This window comes from Drosophila serrata, unplaced genomic scaffold (assembly GCF_035046125.1).
Source record: "Drosophila serrata isolate PLE 108 unplaced genomic scaffold, ASM3504612v1 contig_32, whole genome shotgun sequence".
In the NCBI taxonomy this organism is placed as follows: Eukaryota; Metazoa; Arthropoda; class Insecta; order Diptera; family Drosophilidae; genus Drosophila; species Drosophila serrata.
Genome location: NW_028256930.1, coordinates 399,488 through 414,904, shown reverse-complemented (window position 1 = coordinate 414,904; position 15,417 = coordinate 399,488). Strand labels below are relative to the sequence as shown.

Sequence of the window (15,417 nt, the reverse complement as noted above, 5' to 3'; positions counted from 1 at the left end):
TTAAATACTTGGAAAAGTTGTTAATAAATTAAATCACTAATCTAGTGAAACCTTATTGAATCTACTTTACAAATATTAATACTCACTTTAAGGCAATCTGTTTGGTTTGTTCCTCGGGTGAAGGCAAGCGATGGTTCAAAGGCACGTCTTTATTGATATCGTTGGGCAGCTGATGCTGTGGCTGACGCTGGTGGCTATGGGAATGGGAGCTGTCCGCCGTCTGGCTCAGATTCTGGGCGTATAGAGCGTCAACGGCATCGGCGGAGAGGACGGACGGAGAGAGGGCGGGCGTTAGGACGCCATTATCCCCAATAACCAGCGAGGTGCTCACCGAGGTGTCCACATGATGCATGCAATCCGGCGTGACGGTGACATCACCCAGCGCCTCGCTGGATGTCCACTTCCGCAGATCCTCGATGGCAGCGGGCTGAAAGTGGAGCGGGCAAATGGAAAAAAAGAGTTAAAACATTGGGTTAATTAAGCATTTGGCACGCAAAAATATATTTATATATTGTGTTATGTTCCGGCGATATGTATCCTTCATGTTTGCCAGGGCCTATTCCAGGTCGGTCCTTAATTAGCCGCCCAGGAGGTTGTGGGTCGGCGGCCACCTGTCACGAACATCCCATATCCCTTTATGAGAAATGCGAGCTACCACTCTGCGCCATGTTTGCGCAAACACATTCTTTCTATGCTTTCCGCAAATGGTGGCAGGACACGCGATTTTTAAATCTTCCGGAAATGTGGCAGGATGTGTGGGGCAAGCACGCGCTCCACAGAGTTCCGTTACCGAATCGAAATTCAATCAGTCTAATTAAAAACAATAAAGACAAGCACACAGCTAGCTGGAGAGTGGCATTAGAAAAGGGCAATAGCCGAGCTGCTCTGGTCTAGTTTCGAATCAAGGTTCAATGATTTTTTAGTGTTTCATTCGCTGTCTGCTCGAAAACATTCCCCAGAAATCGGAATTGTCTGATGTGCTTAAGTGAATTACTCGCATAAAGAAAAAGCGCAATCGTTTCATTTGATTTTCGAAATCGACGGCTCGAATCAATTGTAGCAATTGAACAATATCTGCGGGACGGGGGCAAGCTCCTCACTTACACTGTTCCCCGCCCCATTCTGCCACAAAGAAAATCCAGCCGCCACCCACACCAAAGAAATCTACATAAAAAGGCACTTGAGCTAGATTTCCAATGGCCAAAAGTGAGGCAGTCAGGACCGTAAAGACTGCCAGAATCCGGATTTGGATCTGGGTCTGGGTCTGGGTCTCGGCTCTTTCTCCTCTTTCCTTAGAAGCAACCAAATTTCTTTGGCACGGATGAATGGCAGCAGCGCGGCCACTGTGGCCAACTTTTAACGATAAAATATTTGCACATAAATGTCGAGCCGTATATAATAATGCAATTTAAGTGCCGTCAACAACAGCCACCCAGCAACGGGGCCGTCTTGCAGATAGTTTGCTGCCGTGGCCAATAAACCGCAGAGCGCTAATGGCCAAGTACCAACTCCGCTCCTCCTCTACCAGGAATCTCTTTTGGGCTGTATCAGAGCGGAATGCTGCGGCCAACTAGCGTCAAACGCAATGCGAAAAGGATTAAAAGTCACTTTATTAAGGAGCAGACGACAGAAGGACGGCAATGGACCTGAAGCTGGAGCCGGCAGTCGAATATGGGATTGGGAACTGGTGGTGTGAGGCGGTTTGGCGACAGTCGACAGTCGACAGTCGACTGCGATTGACAGCCGCCGGCGTTGTTTTTGCCAAAACAAGTTTGGCAACCTATTGAACAGGGAACCGAGATGTGGCTACTCCTGCTCTTGCTTCAACCATCCTCATCGTTGTCGTCGTCGTCGTCGTCTACAGCTATTGGCCATTGGCAGTTGGCTGTGCCCGCTGGCTGTTTGTCTTTGCACAGCTTATCTAATGGCCTGGCTAAAAGATAAACAAGAGACGACGGCGACGACAAAGACGAGGACGAGGATGAGGACGAGGACGAGGACCAGGACACGGACGCCGGCTAAATGGGACGACTGTGAAGCGCGTTAGCTCAAATTAACTGCAATTTTCTGATATGAGCTCAAAGAACTGGCGACGTGCAATGGAAAATAAATGAAGAAAAACACCACAATAACAAAGATTTTGCGTGGAATATCTTCTTTTCAATTGGAGCAAAAGGAACTTGTTGACTAAGAAAATCTATTGTGTAAAAGCAGATTAAAGAGGTAGTGTACTGACTATTAAAGTATTCCTATTATTGAAAACCCTTTCAAATTCCCCAAAGTATGTCTAATTAAGAGTTGCCAATAAAACTGTCACGATTCAATGGATTTATGCCAGCCAAGTGCTGGCTGTAAGTAGTTCCCAACTGCCGTCTCATAGTTTGCAAAAAGCCACAAGGGCGTGGGACGACGACGGTTACTGAGCAATTAAAGCCAGCCAACTAACTCGAAATGATTTGCTGCGGCCGCCATGGATGGAGTCATGCCACGAGCGGCTGCTCCTCGTTGGCCATTAGCAGACAGCAGATAGGCGATGCCTGATGGAGCTGGGACTGTGTGTGGTCTCTGTTTGCTCGTTCCTCACGTTCCTGGCTCCTCATCATCATCATCACCACCAGCTCGGAGTAGCAGCCATGACAATGATTGGGTGCCGTGCGGCTTTGTGGAGCAAATACTTGGACGACAGTTGGCCGGCAGGCGCGGGGGGTTTTGGCATTAGCTTTTTGAGGCAACACAGCTGGCGATGGGATGGGTTGGGAATGGAATGGAATGGGTGGTGGCAACCACACACGACGAGGTCGTCATAGTTTGCGGTCCGGTCTGGTTTATTATTTATGCATAAAGCATAACTTCAAGCATAACTCCAAGCGACGTCTAACGGTGGCCAGTTAAACCGGGAGCAGTTGTCTCTCAACCAGTAGTTACCAGCCATATCGCATCCCTGTCTTCTTGTACTCACCAAACGGATCTCGATCTCGGCATCTATGCGCGTGCGGAGCTTGCGGTTGGCATTGCCAAACTCGGACACGCACAGCAGCTGATCCTCCGCCGAAGCGGATCCGTTGAGCTGCAGGATCTCGTGATCGTTGGACAGCACCTCGCCGTTGAAGGAGATGGATCGTGGAGGGGTCAGGGCCTGCGAGTGGGCCAGAGAGGCCAAGGCTCCAGCTGTGGCAATGGCAGGCGATGGCAGCTCCTTGCCAGCCTCCGTGTAGAGCTGGCGAACGCTAAGGGGCCGGGTGTCGCCGGTGAAGAGCTCCTCCTGGAATGACTTGTCAGTCTCGAAGTGCTGCTTGCGCTGTGCAAAGGTGAGCAGGTCGCTTTCAGCTGAGGGAGAAAGTTAAAGAAAGGAAAAATAATAATAAGTTGTGTTTTTCAACCAAGAAACTATTAAGAATTAATTGACTAAGAAGAAACATTAACCTGAAGGTGAAAAGTACATCATAAATATCTTGTAAGATGCAGGGTACTATAATATAAGTCAGAAGCTTGTAACGGAGTCATTTCCGACCCTATATATCATATATATTCTTGATCAGCATCAACTGCCGAATAAATCTAGCAATGTCCGGTCGAAAAATAAATTTTTAAATTTTTTTTGAAAATGCAAAACTTCATAAGGGGTTAGATCATTAAAATGTCCAATTTTTGGCAACTTTTTTGAATTATTTAAAATGCTAAATTCAGTATGCAGATTTATAAACCTAATAAAAACTAACATAGAAATGCATTCCGAATTGAAATTAAACCATTTTTTTAATAGTTATGATATTTTTAAACTTTAATTTTTTTTAAAAATTTCATACAAAAATATGGATAATTTATCAGTTCAAAAAATGGAAATATTTTAAGATTAGTAATAATCGATTTCAGATGCGATGGGTTGCAATCTTCAAGGGTATATTAACTTCGGCCTTTCAAAGTTAATGTTCCTTCTTGTTTTTGATATTAACTAAAATTTCCCAGTAACGCTTTCCCTTCCCTGCTGGCTGGTAATCTGTCTTCAATGCCCCAGAACGAGATCACAGACGGCTTTCATCTCTGGCCGCTTAATACGAGCATCGATCACTATCATCAGCAGATAATCAAAGAGCTTTTCATGTAATCTAATAGAAACAGCATGCCGGAACACAGACCATCCCAGCTGCGTGTTGGATGCTGCTCCTCCTCCTCCTCCTCCTTCTCTGGATTTTCCCCCAGAGAAAATGGCCAGCGACTCCCATCGATTCGGTTTCAATTTAGCCCACATGGCGATCGCTGCCGCTTGTGCAATCTGTAAACAAAAGGAAGCAAAGGCAGCGCGATGCCGATGCCGCAAATAAATCAACGCGAAAATTAATAGAGTGGAAAAATCGCCACAAAACCAAGGACATGGCATAAAAAACTCTGAATTATCGTTACAAGCCAAAGCCAAGAGAGGGAGGGTAGGTAAAATGAAAACGAATGCCATGAAAAATTGTAATTAACTTTAATAACCCGGCCACATGCCATGGCAGGGAGCTGGGCAGCTCCTCTCGCTGCATATTTAATTCTCATGACAGTCGTGGCCAGTTTCTAGCGAGGAGCTGAGGGAGTTTGTCTTTCTGGCTGTCTGCACATTTTGCATTTAATAGGCCGCCATGTGGACTTGGTCGGTAATGAAAACAAAGCCCGAGGAGCTATAGCCACTACCAGGAAGCAACAACAGGAGCAGGAGCAGAGCAGAGCAGCCACTCGTAGATTAACAAGCCCAAAGCAAAGACACTTGACGCAGCAGCGGGCAAAGACGAGGAGATGGAGATGGTGATGCCAACTGGAAAGGGAGGAACTCTCATAGTTGTAGTCGGAGACGGAGACAAGGCTGGACCGCTGCCAGGCACTGGAGATGGGCTAGAGAAACTGCAGCAACCTAGCGCTAAATTCAGGCAATTTTATGGCAACGGGGCCGCATTTTGACATTCAGTGCGCCACTGGAAGACGCATGGGTCTGGTTCTGGGACTGGGACAGGGACAGGCATCGGAGGCAGTGCCAACAGCCTCTTCCCCCAATGGCAAATTCAAGTGCGCAGACATTGGCACGCACAGAATGCAGAGTTCCCAAACAAACTGACCCCTGTCTGTCTCCAAAGTGCCCCAAAATAAAAAGTGTAGGAAAAAATCAGAGATACAGACTCCTCAGCACTCCCTGTTAATTTCGTTCAAATGCGAAATTCAATTAGGCATGCTTTCAGGTGCAACTGTGGCTCCGGTAGCTCTCTCTCTCTCCTGCCAAAACGGAAGCTGACAGGCAGCCGTCGCCGGAAATGGCAAATTAACTTGGCAAAATTATTTTTCCTCAAAATATTTGCAGCCGTTGAGGAGGAGGAGGAGCCGAAGGGCAAGGAGGCGTCGTCACGTCTGGGTGACGTTGGCCATGGCCATGCCGTTGCACATTATTTATGACTCATGTACAAGAATGTCTCGGCACATGCATCTATATATTTATATATGTTATATATGGATGGCTATGTACACAGCTCCAGATTGCAATCGGTCCCGGGCGGCATTATTCAACGAGCTGGCCACAAATCCCGTCTGCAGATTGCCTTAAACTATTTCAACACCGGACCGGGACCAGGACCAGGACCAGGCCCAAACGAGATCATAGCCAAACCAAGCCGGTCCGGGCCACAACCACAGCAGCCATGGTAATACAAGGCAAGAGGGCCCTCTATATGGCCGTAATCCACTTTTATGGCGATTTAGCCGTTATCCAACGACAATTGTCAAACATGTTAGCAGTGATTTGTGGTCAACTCGAGTTCTCTCGAAGATGGGATACTCTAGGAAATACAATATTTACTATAGGTTCTAGAAATATTCAGATTCATAATCGTATTTGTAAGAAATTTCTTTAGCTTATTTAGCTATATGTCCTATAATATATATTCATATTTATAATAGTCTTTTAGTTTCACCTCTCAAAGCTATTAGACCTCCTCCTGCGCCATTAAAACCCTTTTAGAACCTCATAAAAGTTGCTGAAACCTCGAACATAATAACATATTAGGTAATTTATCAAGTGCGAGATGTATTTGCATATCTGGTAAAGTTAAGAGCTAACTTTGCATGCCCCCAGGGAGATGTGATCCATGTGCTGGTATCGTATCCCATTACCAGGCGGTTTGTAACTTGGCGCCTGCCTTCTGTTGACATCTCTCGATTGTCATGTCAAACGCGATGAAATTTATAGGAGGCCGCAAATCAAAGTCCCCTCGTCTCCCGCCTAGCTCCTCTCTCACTCTCTGGTAATCTACCACAGGCGATGATGTGAGCCAGATGGAAAACCAATAAGCCCGGAGCCAATATATCAAAAGTGCATTTGCCAAGGCCCAAGCATATATTGACACGTATGCTCTCTGCCATGCTATGTGACTCCATCCGAAGCCGCAAATAAATGAGATGGAGTTGGGGGAAAAATGGGATTTGCACAAGATGTTGGCCAGGCGAGTAACCAGCTGGGCTCGGAGGACAGCTGTGACTCGTTTAGAATTTAGCCTGGCCATAAATTGGCACCGCGACTACGTGCTGCATGTTTGTTGGGGCTTGTAGAAGTTCAGCTGTGCTGTGCCACGTCGCTAGATACATCTACATCCACAGCCACATTCACCTAGACTGCTGTGTATCTGGCAGATACAATCTGTCATAGACTAACGCGTTCCGTAGCATAATTTGCGCCAAACGAGTTCTTGGCGATAGGAAAGAGGGCTCCTCTCTACGTGCACCGAGTCGATGGCGATAATGTCTTGGCAATAAATGATTTATAAGCCATCCGCGGCGATTGCCGTTTTGCTGCCTTAATTACGCTGATTGCACCAGGTTAGAGTTCGTTGGCCCCACTTTTCGTTCAGTTCAGTTCTCAGTTCTTAGTTTTCAGTTCCCAGTTCTCTGTTTGCCAGTTCCCTAGCCGAAAACAATTGCATCGAGTGGCGGCAGAGAGAGCGGAGGCTCCTTCAATCAGTTGACTGCCCACTTTAATTTAATTATTTAAAGCGAAAACAATTGCAGGCTCAGAGAGTACGACCAGGGGGAAATTAAAGTCTGCCCTTGGCCCTCCAAATCTGGCCGGCAGCCAGACACGAACCGTGGACAGCGCCATCCGTCGAGTAAGCACCCGGAATGTATCTGAGAGATACTAGCTACGAGCTACGAGCTCCAAGCTACCAGCTCCCGGCTGCGCATAAGTGTCGTAATGGCATTTAAAGCAATTACGGGTCACATTTGTGTCCGGCCTCCGGAGAGGACAGCGGGATACGGAGGTCCTGCGACATCCCATGCGATAAAAGCGAAGGCCAAGTGATAAATTAATTATGTATATGCAAGGAAGTAGAAGAATTAATGCAATTTAAGGGGGTAACTTGGTAGTTTATATTGAGAAAACTAACTAAGTATTATGGTACCCAAATAAAATACCTTTCCCGTAATCAGTCTTAATAAGTATCCTACAAAGTTTAACCATCAATCTACTTTTGATCCAACCAATTTGAAGAACAATGATCCTTTTCAGGTCTACCTTAACCATTAAGTTTGGTATGCCTCAAGGTTAATTTATCAAAAGAGCCAAAGAAAAACACTACATTTTTTTTACAATGCTCAAAAAGAGAACTCCCCATCGGAAAAACTTATCCCCTTATTCCAGGCAACTCTCGGCATTCAGCTCTGCGATGATTTATGGAGCAAAGATTTTTGTCAGGCGTTGTAACTGAAATCTGAAAGCTTAAAGCATAAAATCCAACCATAATGTGAGCTGAACAAAACTGCAAAATAAACAAATATATTTTGGTAAATTCACGCATACGCAATGAGGAGCTGGAGCTGCTTACATACACAGATGTGGTGGTGGTAGTCACATGTGCTTTATGGCCAAAAAGTTTTTGCACTCGCCGCCATGTAATTTCGGATTGTATTTTAGCAAATTTTCGGCAAAAGCCGACAAAAGAGCCATGGCCACAAGCGCATAAATTGTAAAGCCAGCAGCTAGACAAATTTATGCAATGCCCCCAGGGGTGGGTCTGGAGAGGGAACAGTGGCAGTTTCAGGATTCCTCTACCCAAAGCAATCAACGGGCAAATGTTGCACGTAATGCGACAGTAAAATTGTTGCCAGCAAAAAACACAAAAACAAAACAAAACAAAAGCCATCGCGAAATGTTGACAGAAATGGCAAATAAAATTGGATTCGCTTTTTGCTCTTCCGCCTGGAAATCTCATTAAACGGGCTGCTAAGTCCCATATGCGTATCTCCCTCCACCACCTTGCCTCAGTTTACATCAAGTTCCTGCTTCTTTTCTTCTTATTTTGGCCAAGCTCTCCCAGCTGCACTATTAAAACTGATTTATGCTCCCCTTAACCTCTGGCTCTATATCGGGGAAAGCGGTCTCTGACTGACACACCCGCTCCCCAAACGCATTGCCAATAAAAATGGGCGAGTCACGTGATTCTGATTCGCCAAGCCCATGGCCATAAAAGGTCAATGCGGTTGACAGGAGGAAGGATGAGTTCCGGGAGCAGGAGCAGGAGCAGGAGGAGCAGCAGGAGAAAGTGAGTAAGCGAGGCCAGGACTAATGATCTGAATTATGTGCAAAGGCAAACTCTTTTCATTAGGTCCCTTCGATGGCAGATAACGCACGATTCATGAGGCTTTAAGGGGATTAAAGTGGCATATCCTTTTCGAGACAAGACTGAAATAGTTATTGATGTGGGACTTGGTTTGTGGCCTAAAAGTATATAATCCATAGCTTAAAAGTAATCTTGAATGTAGGATTATATTTATAGAGATTATCGCTTTTAAAACGATTAAGCAAAGGTTTTTCGTGACTACAAATCCCAGCAACTAGCTTTATTTAAGCCCTACTTTAAGTTGTTTGCTAATTAGTTGGACATCTAACTAATATTACAGATAGGAAGAGAAATATATGTACCTAAAAAACTATTTGTCATATTTAAATACTCTATGCCATGTCTGCCTAAAAGTATTATTTCTTTAAATGATGATTATTTCGTGGAATAGTATCTACTATTTATTATACCAGACTTCTAGGAAAGTGACTCTATACTTTTGTAAAATTAAAACACCGATGATTCAGTTTTCTGCCATATCTTTGCTACTCCACGCCCCCATACAGCCAATCGATGACGACGCTTGGCCGCAGTTGTAATTAAGTTCGTTTTTCTTTGGGCCATCGGATGGCTTTTATTTAAATTAATTGACCCCAAGCACTTGTCGTGATAGCAATTAGCGTATTTTTTTTCAGCGCGTTTTGCGGTCCAATTACAGCGAGTTTCGGGCTCTTGGGTTGATTAAGTAAGACTTCTGACTTCCGCCAGGGCTTAATTATAGGCCATCGCCGCTGACTTGATGACTTTACGGCCATGTTAAGCAATTAAACGAAAACGTAAAATTGGCTGCTAAACATTTGAGTGCCGCCCCCGCACTGAGTGCCCCTCGGGGTTCGATTTCAATCATGAGCCGTGTCTTTCAATCGATTTTACAGCCCCGCGGCGAACATAAACCCAGCGGCAGACGAGACTGTCTACTGGAAATTGAATGAAAAATGCATCTCACCCAAATGCCACTCTTCACTGTTTGGTTTTCCCAGTTGCAACAGCAGCAGCAGCAGCAGCAGTTGCTGTTGTTGCGGCCAATAAATTTAAGTGACATGCGTTTTTCAGCGAGTACCCGCGGGATAAGTTTACTTAAAATTCCATTTCCATCGGCTACGGGCTCCCCGATCAGCGCGACTGATATCATTAAGGGCCACGGGCACAGCTACACACATCCTCATCCTCATCCTCATTCTCTTCCTCATCCGGAGCGACGGAAACCAAAAATAAATGCAGCCAGCAGCCGTTTTATTGGGTTTTGTGTCTAAAATTAAAATTGAATGCCCAAAAATGTTCGAGGTTCGACGATTTTTCACGTCCCTTCGCCGCCAGATGTTTTGCCGCGGGGAAAGATTTTCCCGGCGCAACCACTTTAGTGCAGATCTGTGCCTTTCCACCCGCACCGCACCGTAGCGACATTTTCCCGTCTCCAGCTCCCCTTATTTTTAACAGCTCATTTGCCGCCAGTGGCACCTTTTATTTTTGGAGATTTTCCTAAGAGAAGTCGGAGTCGGGAGTCCCTCCTTTTCGGCTTATTCAAATATTATGGATGGATGTGCGCTCTGCGCACATAAAAAACGGGGGGATTATGGCCAATGTTTGACTTGAACTTGAAAAAAAAAATGAAGAGAAAAGATGGGGGAGAGGAAGTGAAAGCGGCGCATCCGGTTCGGGTTCAGGTTCATGTCCTGGACCTATCCCATTCCCATGGCCCAAGATGCTAAGTAAGTCGTTTGCTTTCTGTGTCTTTTTCCCGTGTGCCTTTGTGTCTTGGGATCTATGTATCTACAAATCGAGCTAGGAAAACAAATTGCCAACTCCCTCACTCTCCGCCAGAGTCCAGGGCGGCTGAGAGTGCTTCAATTGGAAGTGGTTATATGGTTATATGGCTATATGGCTCTATGGGCATTCGGCTAAAGCTGTAGCATGGCCCCGGGCCAGAGCAATTGAGTTAGCATTGAATACAATTGAAAGACACTCGGTCGGAGGAGAGGCTGAGACCCAAAACGGGTTTCGCCATTTCGTGGAAGAGTCTCAAGTCGAGTTCGGTTCGAGGGCCGTCTCGTAAGTGCCCCCCCGTTGAGGCACATGGAAGGTATCGATCAGAGCCATGAACGGATGGATTCCTATTTGCTATTCATTGGAAATGAAGGGAGATTTACATATTGTTGAGTACCAAAAGCCTTGAACCCAGGCCTGCAGACCTCTTCCAGCCTGAGAACCTAAATGGAAGGGCTTGGCCAACAGTAGCTACCAAAATGATTGCTTGTATGACACGATAAATAATTGAGATAATGGTTAGTTAGGGTTTAGCCCACTCTCCCTCTCTTAACACCTTCTAAGTTTGTGTCTAATAAGTCACAAAGTATGATGGGCCTATAAAGCCAGGCACTCTTATTTTGTTTTTAATGATCTCTCACCTAAAGTGCCTGCCTGCTGCTTTAGGGCTATTAACACTTTCCCAGACTTTTATGCACTCACTATTTCCGCTTTAATGGTTTCCATATAGAGTTTATTATTCAGTCCCACCATCAAAGAGCAATTCCAGTTTCCTGGTTACCATATGCGCCAACTTTTGCTAATTGGCCCGAAAGAAGAGCCAAGATATAAGGTTACCCAGCTTAGGCAATTGAAACATAATTCGCACTTGCATTTGCATCTGAATTTATGCAAGCTGTCGGCTTGGCTCATGAAAACTAATTAAATGCTTAGCCGCCGTGACATGAGCCTGCGATTGTCCCGGAATCGTTAGTATGCACCAGCACTTGGCCAGAAGTGGCCCCGGGGCCTGGGGCCTGCCTCCAGCTCCAGCTCCAGCTCCAGCAACTCCGTCTCCGTCTGGCAGCCCTAGCAGAGAGTTCAAGCAGGCGGAGTAATGCATTTTGCATTAACATTTTTTCACTCCATCCCGGCCAGGAGTCGGGAACAATGCTAAGAGCCTACAGGGACACTTTAGCCGTGGCCAACACCGTGTGCGAGTGCCAGCCAGTCTGACTTTACAAAACAGGACAAGGGCAGAGGACAGGAGCAGGGCAAGGGACAGGAGCTTGGGTATGGGTATGGGATACCAACGAAGTATTAAATCCAACCAGGGCTTCTTCACAGTTTCACCGCTTCGCTTGCTGTTTATTTTATTCGGAAAAGTTGCAGCATTTTTTCTTTCCTGACACGTGCTAAAAGTTAAGAGACGGAACTTTGGTGCGACAACGCCCCGTCGGAGACAGCAGGAAATGCTGCAAACATTTGGCAACATTTCGGCCCCGATGAACCGCCAGCCAAAGGTGCACAGTTCAGGGAGGGGAAGTCTGGCTAAGAGCACAACAAACAACAACAAGCCGGCAATACAACAGAACGGGAAGAAGGAAATATTCCCCTAAAAAACAAAACGACAGGCGAACATTTCCCAGGCAGGTAGCGAACAGGAACCGCGCAGGACCAAGAGTCCTTCGGAACAAACAGGCACTCACATCTACCCCCAAAAAGGAACTCAGCTCCTTCGTCTGCCTGGGAACGTGTGCATTCCTGTGAATGAAACCCAAGGCAATGCCACTCACTCACTCACTCACTCAGTAACTCACTCCCCGCTCATCATTCATTTCTCATATGGCTGATTTTTATGGTTTCCTGCGACCCCTTCAAGACGTTCGATCCTGCGAATGGGCAAGAAGCCCTGCCGGCGATTGAATTACACTTATTTCGCATCCTTGCAGCCCTCCTTGAGTCTTGTGTCAATGTCATCAGCCCTCAAGGGGTTCCGAATAAATATTTGCATTTACAGAGGCATCGCGATACGGTATTGGGCTTCCAGGTTAGGTGATAACCATGGCTACTGCACTGCCATCGGAGCCGCTAATTGTGCCGACAAACATCGGAAACATGATGGCTGGTGCAACATTCCGAAGGGGGCAACAAACACAAATTGCCAAACTGTCAACTTGCCTTGTTGCACGAACATTTTTAGAAAGTCTGCAACAAGCTCCCAGCTCCATGCTCTATGTTAACCTGAACCTATGAACTCGGCCGCTCTGCGGCCGGAGGAGATATGATTGCGAGGATCCCGAGGCAGATCCGATGTCCGCCGGCCTCTCGGGTGACAATTGGCCAAAGCTAGTGGAGCGTCTAACAGCGAAACCGCATCGGATCTAGTTACCCTCTTTCCCGGCGGCAGCAATGTGCCAGTTCGATCTCGGCCAGAGTTTCAGCTTCTCCTCCTCTTGGCCGACAGCTGCTGCGGTTAATTAAACTCAGCTTCGGGCCAGGGATGCACGTACCATCGAACGAAACCCAAGCGCAAGCGACATCGACAACAATTTGTTTATTAGAAAGTTCCCCGATGGAAGATACTCGCTGGAGCTGAGATACTCGATGCCAGAACAAGGATAAAGTGAAAGCCAGTTTGAAACTTCACGATTGATTAAGGTTGTTTATTCGTGGAAATCTATAAAGAAATTTATAGTTCCCGAAGCTTAATCTTCCTTTAAAAGAAAATAACTCTATAGGGATTAGAATTTCCGATGGCCTGAACGAATGCCTTTACCACTTGGTGCTCATTGCAACAAGAATTTGCGAAAGTTGTTTTTCCACATCGCCACCTCCAATCGTGAAGGAGTTTTGCCATGGAGAATAATGTCAAGATTGTGGCCGAGGACTCCTCCGCAGATGCCTGGGCAGCGATTAGCCGAATGTGGCTGGCAAGGTGTTGGCCGGTTGGGACTCCGGGCAAGTCTGGCCAAGTGAAAGGCACAGGCACTGCTCACGGTTTTAGCCCCAAGACCGACAACGTTATTTGTCTCAGTTGGGGTATGAGACGGAGGGTTCAAATTGTGTCAACTTTCCCAAAAATTTGTCGAGAATGCGAATGTGGCTTTGATTTGCATAGGGAAACTATGAAACTATGGGTCACAGGCTGGGCCATGGCGCAAATGTTTATCGTTTGCCATTAAATGCAGACGACAATGTCGAGATAATCGGCAGACGGGGAAATAGAGACAGGAAAATGTGCGATACAAGGGTGTGGGAATGGCAGCAGGAAGCCACCAAGTGCCAGAGAAGAAGATGCCTTCACTCCCCAGACGACTATCAAGCGCTAAAGATCTGCAGTTTAAGGTGTCTGTTTAGGTGCGTTGACAGCCGAGATGGGCACGAAGATGGCTGCCGGTAGGGATGTTACTTCGAGATGCCTTTTAACTAGGAGTTGCCAGTGGTATTTTCTGGGCCCGTTTAGCGCTAATCTCTTGCAGGCAAACCCATTCTCGAGGCTCCTCCTTCAACTCCTTTTCCCCGTCTGACTGCCACACGAGTGCTGGGTCCTTGAGACACCACAAACTTGTGGCAAGCTCTTTAAGAGTTGGGGGAATGCAAGACAAACCTTTGTCTTTGAGGCAGCGCTATCTCAAACATAATTATTGCCTCATTATGCGACGATGGTGTCGTTAATGTCTTCGGCAAACAAACGCATCCAATGGGAAGGCAAACAGCGTTGCGTTAATAATGAAATTGTAAATAAATTGTAAACATTTCGACTGCGCCAAGCGCAAATATTTGCCCCTCAACCAGCCAGCCAGCCAGCAAGTGTATCTGTATCTGTTGTCTGTTTTAATCTTTGGCTTTGACACATACATTTTCAATTTTATATTTCTGGTTTTTCTGTGTTCTCTGACGTTTTTTGAGTTTTTATTTTTTCGATGGCTGTCAACACTTTGACAATTTTCCCTTCGGACAGGAAACAAACAAACAATAAACGACAGGCGCAACTGATAAACCCGAAAACCAAGAGACTGAAACCGAGTTCCATTGAAGCGTTTTTCACATAAAAATATTGAAAAAATTGGAAATTAACCCGAAAAAGCCATAATGGCTTTTAAAATATCATTCTCTTGGTGGCAGCGATAAGAGCCCAGCGTGGCTTGATGGCTGCATTAGCCACGGTTTGCTTTTGTTTATGGAAATGTTGGGCCATAAAATAAAGGCGGCTTTGGGAACTCGATTCACTGGGGAAACCAGTTTATTATTAGTCGATTTGTTCGCGTTTTATTATCACCTGTAACGGTGAGCAAATCAAATGCTGATCAAAGTGCCGATAAGACCACACACACGCACACACATAGTATATAGTATATAGTTTGATATCGCACTTATCGGCAAAGGTCACATGGCGGCAGTGTCAACATAATCTCAAATAGAAAACAGATTGCAGAACGGAATCAATGGCATTAAGCTCTCTCACCAAAAAGGCGACTTGTCAGCAAAACTCCCCAAGCAAAAATGAAGAAATTAATTTTGATTTATTAGCCCAAACATGTCTACCAGCATATGAGCTCATATATGGGAGGTAAATGAGCATTTTCCTTAATTTCTCCAAAGGGAAAGCATTGCAATGCGTGCACTCACTCCCCTTTGTGAGTTGTTCGCTTCAATTAATTATTTGTTGCATTGCGTTTTCATTGGATATTATGACATTTTTATGTTTCCCCTCGGGGGAATGGAGTTGGGGGCCGGACTTATTGAAACATAAATTAGGCAACACATGTCCATAAAACATCGGCAGTCACTTGTCATATCAGCGAACTGTTTGAAATTTACGACTCGCTTGCCACTTTGACACCAACAGGATATACATACATAAGATGAGAGGAGGATGGTAAGTGTGTGTGGACCACAGCTGATAAGGACACTTGAAACCGGCCCTTAATGTCGCTTTTAATGGCTTTTCCTTCGTCCGTCTCTAATACCAAATCAATTTTCAAGCGCATAAATCAGCGACGATTCGGGGGAAAATCAATAAAGGAAATAAAGA

At 45.8% G+C, this 15,417-nt stretch overlaps 1 protein-coding gene across 2 annotated transcripts in view; it reads right to left on the bottom strand.

Annotated features, from left to right (window-relative positions):
* The window catches only part of gukh (NHS actin remodeling regulator GUK-holder), a 39,285-nt gene that overhangs the window by 10,825 nt on the left and 13,043 nt on the right, over window positions 1–15,417 (bottom strand). For both annotated transcript variants that reach the window (XM_020957540.2, XM_020957547.2), the window contains exons 2-3: window positions 2,960–3,327; window positions 87–427 (exon numbers count right to left, since the gene is read on the bottom strand). In XM_020957540.2, coding sequence (XP_020813199.2) covers window positions 87–427; window positions 2,960–3,327 — 709 coding nt within the window. The remainder of the gene's footprint in view (window positions 1–86; window positions 428–2,959; window positions 3,328–15,417) is intronic.